We start from the raw sequence: 9,804 nt of genomic DNA, 5'->3' as shown, positions 1-9,804 counted from the left end.
TTGGATCAGAGAGTAGAGCTAAAGGCAGAAATGTCTTAAGAACCATCACTTCCTTCATTTATGAAGGATAAAATACAGTTAAAACACAAACAAGTGTTTTTTTGAATTTAATTCCTAAACTTACATTTACATAATTGAGTAGAAATTATATTTTGAAAAAGTTCTTGAAACTTTTGCTTACTTAAAGAGGACAGCGGTGCCTTGAATATAAAATTCTGCTCCTCAAAGGATCCTAAATAGATTTATGTGCCTGAGGAATTTGTACTCTGTTACACATAATGCTGCTCTATGCCTGACTAGAGATTAGGGAGCTTAACTCTAAACACCATTTGTTTCCAACACTTGGGTTTCAATTATGATTAATTTTTTAAAAATAATTAAATATGCACACCATGATTTATAGGTATTACTATGAAAATCACCTCAGCAGAGGGTTGAATCACTGTTTTGAGGCAATTAACTCCAGACTCTGAGGTACACCAGCAGGCCAGTCCGAGGCATCTCCAAACTCCCAGGCCTGTATCCTTCACCTCTAACACATAATGGAAAGAACAAAACCCCAAACATTTCAGCTAGCCTGCATAGTTTGTAATTGTGCAAAAACCAGAATGAGTGTACAGAAGCAAGTCGTGATTCCTCCCTCTAAAGTATGTTCCCTGAAAAGGACATAGAAATACAGAAAATTACATATTTTAAAGCCTGGGAGGAATTAGGGAAAATAAGGCATAGTTTTATTTTCTTCATCTTCTGGCTTTCTGATTAAAACAACTGAGCTACCTGGGTACCTTGTGCTAGCCCCCCTCACACACATTAAACCCAGGACCTCAAATAGCATTTATTAAAATCTTACTAGGATTGGCCATTCTGAAAATGAGATATACATTTTCTTTTTATTTCACTGCAGATATAACTTACCAGGAAAAGGCTTGGCAATGATGAGAGATCTTGGGACAATTTTCAAGACTGAATCATGATGATTACTACAAATGCTGGCTTTACAATTGCAGGAAAACTTTGAGAGTCTCCATTTAACCAACTTGGTACTTTATGTTCTAAACTGTACAGGATTTTTTTCTATTCCATTTTAACATATTAACATGAAATATTTTTTAATTAGATTGCCCATCAGATTACAAAACTCTACACTCAGCTAGCCTGCTTCTTTATAAAACAGCTGAAGCAAACATACATCAACCCTTTCAAATAAAACATGGAAATTTTCTTTTCTATACCATCTAGAAAGAAAACCGCTGGCACCAGAACAGTCTAACTCTGTTTACCTAACAATGAGATGGCAAAAACCTTTCAATTGGTCATGCATTCCATACCTGTTCTCCCACTTTTGCTACTGAAAATTAACATCAGGGCTGTGGAACCGTACACATAATCTGGAAAACTTAAAATGTCAAAGACATTGTTCATAACCCTCTCAACACCTTTTCTTTGTATCTCATTCTGGACCTTGTCAGGCTGAGAGCCGAACTCAACATGTTTCTTCAGTTAAGGCAAAAAACCAGAAACTTCATTGCTTGGGATTTGGTTCATCTACACCCAATCAACAGAATTTTTTTGTGGAACACTTATTACACTAATTGCTAGACAAGCACTTTTTTTGTGATCATAGGCCATATTAGTATACCCAAGTAATAAAACAAACAACAAGAAATGAACATTTAAGAAGAAGTTTGGTGCAATACACAGAGATCAAGAGCAGGTGTAGGAAATATGGAGGATAATCTCCAAATGTAAATTCACCTGTGGATAGCTTCTTAAAAACTAGAGGTATGAAATATTTTAACAGATGAAGTTACACCACTGCTGTCCAAATTGCATACTGATATTGTGTGGCAGTACTTTCTCCTTGAGCAAATAAACATCCACTCACTTTTTGTGACACAAACCTTTACAGCTAAGGAGGGAATGGCACTTCTTTCCAGGGCTGCTAAGTTTCCAAAGTACTTTTCCAAGAGTACTACATATATATTATATATATACATATACACACACATATATACATACCTATATACACACACACAAAAAAATTTACTGCTGCAGGATTAGCTAAACTTAAATTTTACTGTGATAAAAATCTTGCTTAGCTCATAGTGTACTGTAAAAGCGACAGAGGTGCCCATCACACCCTAATTAGCTACAAGAAGTAGGTAATTACTAAATTCTAAATTACTTAATCAAACAGCCCTACTGTAATTTGTTTGTACTCCCTAAGTGTGGCACTATGTCACAACCGTCATACATGAATGGACTGTTATTATTTTTTTACATAAATACAAATGTCAGTAACGAAAAAAGACTAATGATCACATTTTTGATTTTTTCAACGTCACAAAGTTTTAGTGGAACAGAGCAGCTGTGTTTGCACCTACACTTCATGAGGTAATAGTGATTATGTCACAGTGTGTAAAAGTGTGGCCATTGGTACTTACCAGATAAAAAAATGTTCAGATCTCACCATGGAATGATACCAAATCACCTCTCATGTCAATCTTAGTGCACAAGGCATCAAGTTTTCTTTTGATTTTTAAGAGCAATATATTGTGTATTTGTAAGAGAAGTACTGCACATATACATTTGCAATTTATGACACATACAGCAATGAAAACTGTATCTGGAACTGGTAACATGTAGTTTGAGTGAAACAAGAAACAACTTACCTATTTGAAAAAACAACACTTGACAAGCAACACTGACAAGCTACTTCTGCACCAGTATCTACTTTCCACCAGCTTGCCTCAAACTAGAGTGTCCTCACAAAGGTAGTAACTGGAAGCGACACAGGGCTGATAACAGTTTCACTTGCTTTCTACCACCTACAACTTTAGGAGTCACATTTTCAATTTCATATTCACATCCTTAGACCATCCAAGGGCTCAGACAGATCTGCACTGTGAAGCCCCTGTAGCTCCACTGGTGAAAATGAGATGTATCATCCAAAGTTCATATCACACCCCCGATTCTGAACATACCATGGACGACATATAAGATGTAATACTGGAATATGGGGGAGAAAACTGCTTAGAAATTTAATTAAGGAGAAATTGTAGACTGCTACTTAGAAAATATTACACTGTGGAAGTTACACAGTGTGGAAGCTGCTGTTTTCCTTAGCAAAAGAAAGGGGAAAAGCCTAGAAATTAACAGTGGATTCTCAATCATAATAACAAATAATGCTGTGAATCCTGCCAAATTTTAAATGAAGAGAGTGTAAGTGTAATCTGTAAATCAAGGACTGATATCAGCAAACTCAGAGCACCTTCTATCGCTAGCTCAGCAAGAGAGGCCAGCCTAGGAGACTGATTTTTTCCTGGCTCTCAGAAGAGTAGGAACCCACATTATTTGGCTTCTTGGTGCAGGGTTTTTAATCAGAGATTCATGTTAAAAATTGCTCTAGCTGTACATTTGTTTTTTGAGAGGTACTAGGAGGTAATCTGCAATTCTGACAAAATGTGGTTGGTATCCAGGCGCTTTCCCAGACACACTGACATCCGTTTGCTGCTTCACAGGAAGAGTTTACACATCAAAACTGAACAACTTGATTTATTTAAAATTCACCTCAAAATGCATTGTGTTTAGTTTCTTTTTTAAAATGAACATTCAAAGCATCAAAATATTACTAATTTAAAAAGAACCTTTGTTAAGAATAAGATAATTTACATACTGTAGATTGTGGCTGTGAGGGGAGAGAAACAACCGACGGTAGATTAGGCACAGTACGAAGGCCAACGTGCCAGAAAACAATGCAGCTTTATGCTCAACTTTTAAATGATCTGGACAAAATAAAACAATTGGGCAGGAAAATGAAACCAATCACTTACTTGAGGGCATTTGTATAAAACAAAAGTGTTAGTAAATTTTCTATCTAGACCTAACTCATTCACGTATTTAAAGACTTCTATCTTCTTCCAAATAACAAAAAGTGTTTCTAAACCAAGGCAGATTATTATTTGGAACTGGCATAGTAAAATAAAAGATCACAGTATGCAGAGCTTAAATCCTGTACCAGGAAAGAGCAACAAGTGGTTTACAAGGGGATCATTTAGGTATATTATCTAATTTTTAAAAACAGAGATATAAAATATCAGTTGCATAGGGATTTAAATATAAGGCCAAGCAGGAGATTAAAGTAAAATAGAGCTCATAAGAAGGGCACTATGGTGTTAAAACATAATATTTCCATTTGAATTAATGTCTAATTCAAAATCACAGTATTTTGCTAGTACTACAAAAAGTGAACATCAAACTGTCCCATTAATCTTGAACTGAAAACTGACATTAGAACTTCTAAACAGTACAAAACTAAAGCTCATTGTCTAAACCTGATCAGTGTATTAGCACAACAGTGCTTGGTACGTACCTGATTTATATACTCTACCTTCTGTAAATAATATAAAGGTTATTTCTTGTTAATAAGTGTGAGATCACAATATTACTGCATGCCATCAGTGGTTTGCAGGCTTACTTGACTTTTAATTATTCAGTCTTTGAAAGTGTAAGATCCTACCCTGCAGAATCTTCACCCATTGAACAACAGAACACTGTCATTAATAAAATACAATAGAAGTTCCACCACTAACAACTAACATATAAGCCGGGATTTTAGGTCTAAACCCAGTACAGTTCATTATTATTACTCACAGCAATTTTTTGTTAGGAAGGTAACCGGTAGACTTCCAAATGATCTTGTGTGCATTAAATAGAAACAAGTGTGTAACTAACGGTCGTCTCTTGGCATTTCAAGTAGATTATTCAATTGTGAAAGTATTTCTGCAAAATCAATTTTGAGTTGTTAAAATGAAGTTCAAATATTAATTTCCGTATCTACATGTAGCTTAATTAACCTAAAATTGTAAGGAATAGTAGTGTGAGGAAAAAAGAATTCTCCAGCTGAATTAGGCATTAAGGTACACTAACTGGGAATACCTGAACCAACATTGTAACTGAAAAAGTGCATAAACACAGTAATACTACAAATGTGTTAACTACAGAACAAAAGGTTTTCTGAAAGCTAAGTGGTATTATTTTACATGTTATTTACAGGCCGTGATTTTTCCAGACACCACAGAGCCAATTAATGATCTTAAAAAGTTCCTTTGATATATTCAAAGTGTCCTTTGGCTTCCATCCCGTTTGGTGAGGCGCTGATTCCCACCCCCTGGGGAATCAGGTACTGTACAGCCAAACAACACCGCCTTTGTGGTTCTGTGATTCTTCAAAATTCACTTCTCTCCGTTCTCCGAGGACGAGGCGGCGTTTTCTCACTTGACGCTTTTCGTGGGCGTCTCGGACTCGGTAGACTGCCTGCCGTCAGTCCACGCCTCCCGCGTGCTCTTCAGGGCCAGCGTTTTCTGCTGGTCCACCACAACGTAATCGACCCTCTCGTCTGCCACGCTGCTGCCCGAGCCACTGCTCTTTTTCTGGGAACAGTGAGAAACAAGGTCAAGTCAATTCACGACAAAACGACAAGGGGGTGTCCCAAACAGATACAGAACAACCGGTTTCTCTGAAAGGTCCGACACAGTCTCTCAACGGATCCTTTGAGAAATGACCGTGAAGATCATCTTGCTGAAGGCAATTCTGAACTCCTGATGGCAGAACTGCAAGAGCTGAACGTCTGCTTACCTTACGAGGTGGGGTAGACTTTCCCGAATCTAGGTCCAGATCTAAATATTCCACTTGTTTGTCTCCTTTAGGTTTTACCATAGGGCTGCTTCCTCCATCAAGGCTGTTGCTTCCAAACAAATTCTGAAATCATAACATAAACAACCTCAGCCACAGAAGTATAGACTAGTGATCGATGCTATCAAATATGCTTACTATATCTGCCAAAATGTAAAAGGTTAAGGAAATGATTGAGACTCTTGCAGTCACTTAAATCATGCAAATTTCATTGGCCCTGTATGGCAGGAGGGTACATTCTATGTCAAAACTGGGACAGAGTCAAAAGCCAATGGGAGGAAAAAACCCAGATACCACCCCCCCCAAATTTAAGGTTGCCACCAAACCCATCTGTGCCTTCCACTTAATGTCCCCTTCACATCATGAAATAGAGCGTGTTTTGTTCTTTTTAAATGTAGTTGTTACGTTTCAAATTTAGCAATGCTTAAGCGCAAACATTTTTATTTCCCTAAATTGTTGTTAAATACCTACAATAGTTTCTGCTTTACAGTAGTGACAAAGCTAAAAATGATACTTTAACATTTCATTCAAAAGTCATCATGATTAAGCTGAAAATCAAAGACTATTGTTCAATTGACAAGATCCAAATATTAAAACTTTGGAAAATATGTGTAGGGCTGCCTGAACTGAAGTTGCATTGTATATACCTAAATTTCAATTAGCCCAGACTTTTACAACCTCACCTCCTCTGTCCTCTCCCAGCCTGATCCCTCCCTCTTAACAGGTGTTATAGGAACAGTACAATAGAAGGACTCTTCTCTAAAAGATAAAGAAAAAACAGGAAGACAGAGGGCAGCAGTCAGCAAAAAATGAAGAGGAAGGCAAGAAGGAAAGACAGAAGGGTAAGGCTGAGAGCAACTTGAAAGAAAAAGCAGAATATTGCTGATTTTATTAAATAAAACACAAGTATGACGCGTCCAAACAAGATGCTTCAAAGCTGATGACAGAAAAACATGAAGAAATACAGACATCTTGCTAAGATAGAGTTGGAACAAGTAAAAATTCTCAAAAAGTCAGATTTTAAAACAAAGGCTGTGAGATATCTGGACATGTTCTGGTTCTTTAGGAAATAAGATATTTTTTGGGCTAAAGCCAAATGGGCTGGGATTTTAAATTGAAGTTCTCCATTATATCTTTATTGTCCAACTCATTTAATATTAAGTGGTAACAAGGACAAACACAAACAATTGATATGAAGTTCATTTTTGCTGCTCATATTCTCTGAACAAATTCCTGCATATTAAACATAAAAAAATCAGATTCCGTATCAATGTTTCCAGCATAAATTTTAAAAAGCTGTTACTCTTTAAACAAAAAATAATCTGTTATTTCACACAAACTAGGCAGGCATTAGGAAACAGAATATGCATTAGGAAACAGAAACTTTAATTACACGCAAATGAAACAGAAAGGAAATCTGTAGAATAACCTTAATATAGGACTGGCACAAGCAAACAGAAGATATTAATGAGGTGGGGCACTAATTGTACCATCTTGGTATGGATGTTAAGCCCCTGGAACAGCCTTAAGAATCAATAGAAACGCCCAGGTTGAGCTGTGGTTCCGTGCAGAGAGAACTGTGGGCACGGGTGGGGCTAATCCCCGGTGTAAAATGGGATGTTTCCTGCACCTGTGGAATGGGATGTCACCCTTTACTTACCAATGGCCCGTGCAAGAGAGGGGCTAAGGTTTAACATCAGCAGCTCCCCCGTGCTCGGTGCCTTTTCCTTGGGAAGCACAACAGGCACGGCACAAGGCACAGCTCGGGGCGCTCCGCAGGCTCCGGAGCCTGCACCCCGCCAGCTCCCACGGGGAATGGCACCAGGGGGACCTGGGATGCAGCATCCAGAGGCAGCAGTGGTGAGCTGGGGGCAGGGACACTGGAGGAGACTGGGAGGGGATCCAGAGCAGCAGGGGACAGGGAAGCGAAGAGCGTTGCGAGAGGAGAGTCGGGGGCAGTGAGATGGGCCAGCACATGCCATATAAGAAGGCAGACACAGAAACAGAACAAAAAAGGTGCTAGACAGGCTCTCCCCAAAGAAGGTCTGACATGATTTAAAGATGAAAAATGCTGCTGTATTCTCTGCTAAGAACCCAAACATGCGAGTGCACTGAACTGACTGGATGGGGCTTTGGACAACCCGGTCTAGTGGAGTGCCCCTGCCCATGGCATGGAAGGCTGGAACAAGATGATCTTTAAGGTCCTTTCCAATTCAAACCATTCCATGATTCTATACTGGACAAAAAGCTGAGCTCAAGATACAGGTTTCCTCCTGCGTTTTGTGTATATTCTAAACCACATTTTAGTTTAGGCCTAGGTCTGCTGCTATTGTCTTCCTTAAAACTACTGCTACTGGGTCTTCTTTTTCTCTCTCTCCTTCCCCTCACTGAAGAAAAACCACAGTGTGCATCATTAACTTTTCCTAACTAGCTGCACTCCATGCTGAGTATCTGAAGCTTCATTATCTGAGAAAATTCTCCCCTAAAGGGGAAAAAATACTGATACTCAATACACAAAGACTCCTTCTATCCTCTTGTTTGAAAGAAGCCTAATAAAATACACATGGTTCCGTTTTCATAGAATGTATACAATAAGTATCAATCCTTTTATCCCCCTTGTTCCTTCTACATTTCCTGGAAGATGTCCTTTTACTACAGTTTTTTTTAACATGTCTAAGAGGTTCCTAGGAAGTTTATTTCCCTTGATGTCATAATACTCAACTGGTGCATAGCCCAAGGACAAGCAATTACAAAGAGGGGACAGATTCTAGGAAAGAGGTAGGAAAAAAGTCATGTCTTGAACTGTTTTATATAATAGATATGTGTATCAACCATTCTCTTTATGCTCTTAACTTCTTCAGTGAAATCCTACCAAAAGTACAGCTTTGCTATGCAGATTTTTTTATCATTCGGTTGATCTAGAAGTATAAAAGGGAGTGATGTTGAGTGAAGGATCTGTGTTTGCATGATTTAAAAGTAAGGACTGCACAGGAAGAGAGTAGTTAAGATGTAGATTTTACATACTGGGTCTTCAGTGGACTGATTTGGGTTCATGGATACATAATTCTCTTCACTGTCGTGCGAGTCACTGCTGGAAGTTGTGCTATGAACTGAATCCGGTCTGGGAGACACGGGAAACCTGGAGGAGCTAATTACCAGGAATTATTTTACAAACAATACATCTCGAATATCTTAAACCTCCTGGTAAACAACAAAAAATAAGCATATTAGAGCTGAAATTTTCATTCAAGTTTACTAGAGTGTCACATTTTTTGGTTATACACAGTCCCTTATATTTAATAACACAGAACAGAATTTCACACGGACACACTTTATTTCAATGCACAGATACACACACAGACTCACACTCTTCCAAAGGAAACTTCAAGCTACAAACAAGCTAAAAATATGATACAGATGTACACACATTTATTAACACTCTAGTCAGCAAAAATGATGATTCTGAATGAGAAAAAGCCAAGGAACTTACTCTCGTGCAAAGCTTCTGGTGATAGGAGATCTAACTGGAGCTTGCAATTCTTCCCATTCAGGCAGAGGTTTTATTTCTAGTGGAGCTGGTTTTGCTATGTAAGAAACGGACAATTGTAAAGCACAGAACATTTTTAAACAAACTTAAATTTAACAGCTTTTCACAGCCTAAATACAGAAAAAAACTCTATCTTTCAAATAGTAAATAGTAGTAAGGAAAGTGAGACACTTCTATTTTCAGAAAGATATGATATATTAACTTGTGGTTTTAATCTTTTCAGGTAATGAGAAGAAACGCCATTTAAAAAAATTAAAATATAAAATTAAAAAAACCCACTGCAATTTCAGAATTTTGCACCATATAAGTGTAGGTAGCAATTCTGGTTTGAAAAGAGATTCTGAAAGTGGCAGCATCGTGTTCTATCCTCATTCTGCCGTGATGACTTGTTGAGCTGGCAAGCCCAGGGCAGGGCTGATGGGCTGTTTCAGCAGCACTGACTCTGGGGACTTTCCTTGGCTCAGGGCCAGTTAATATGCAAACTGTGCCCTCACTGTGTACATGTGCCTATACTGGAGAGGTTTCACAGCTCCACGAGTGGGCAGAACCTGCAGCTAAGGCTA

The 9,804-nt window shown here is 38.2% G+C and overlaps 1 protein-coding gene across 6 annotated transcripts in view; it reads right to left on the bottom strand.

Annotated features, from left to right (window-relative positions):
* Positions 1-3,527: 3,527 nt before the first annotated feature.
* The window catches only part of GAB1 (GRB2 associated binding protein 1), a 96,305-nt gene continuing 90,028 nt past the window's right edge, over positions 3,528-9,804 (bottom strand). For 5 of the 6 annotated variants that reach the window (XM_066318008.1, XM_066318004.1, XM_066318007.1 and 2 more), the window contains 4 exons: positions 9,185-9,278; positions 8,719-8,842; positions 5,638-5,760; positions 3,528-5,432 (listed from right to left, as the gene is read on the bottom strand). In XM_066318008.1, the coding sequence (XP_066174105.1) occupies positions 5,274-5,432; positions 5,638-5,760; positions 8,719-8,842; positions 9,185-9,278 (500 nt within the window). In that variant the 3' untranslated portion in view covers positions 3,528-5,273. Of the gene's footprint in view, positions 5,433-5,637; positions 5,761-6,377; positions 6,454-8,718; positions 8,843-9,184; positions 9,279-9,804 lie in introns of all 6 variants that reach the window. The other variant, XM_066318005.1, reaches the window with a different exon arrangement.

Source organism: Sylvia atricapilla, chromosome 4, assembly GCF_009819655.1.
Source record: "Sylvia atricapilla isolate bSylAtr1 chromosome 4, bSylAtr1.pri, whole genome shotgun sequence".
In the NCBI taxonomy this organism is placed as follows: Eukaryota; Metazoa; Chordata; class Aves; order Passeriformes; family Sylviidae; genus Sylvia; species Sylvia atricapilla.
The sequence above is the reverse complement of the archived record's forward strand: the minus strand, read 5'-3'. Positions and strand labels throughout refer to the sequence as shown.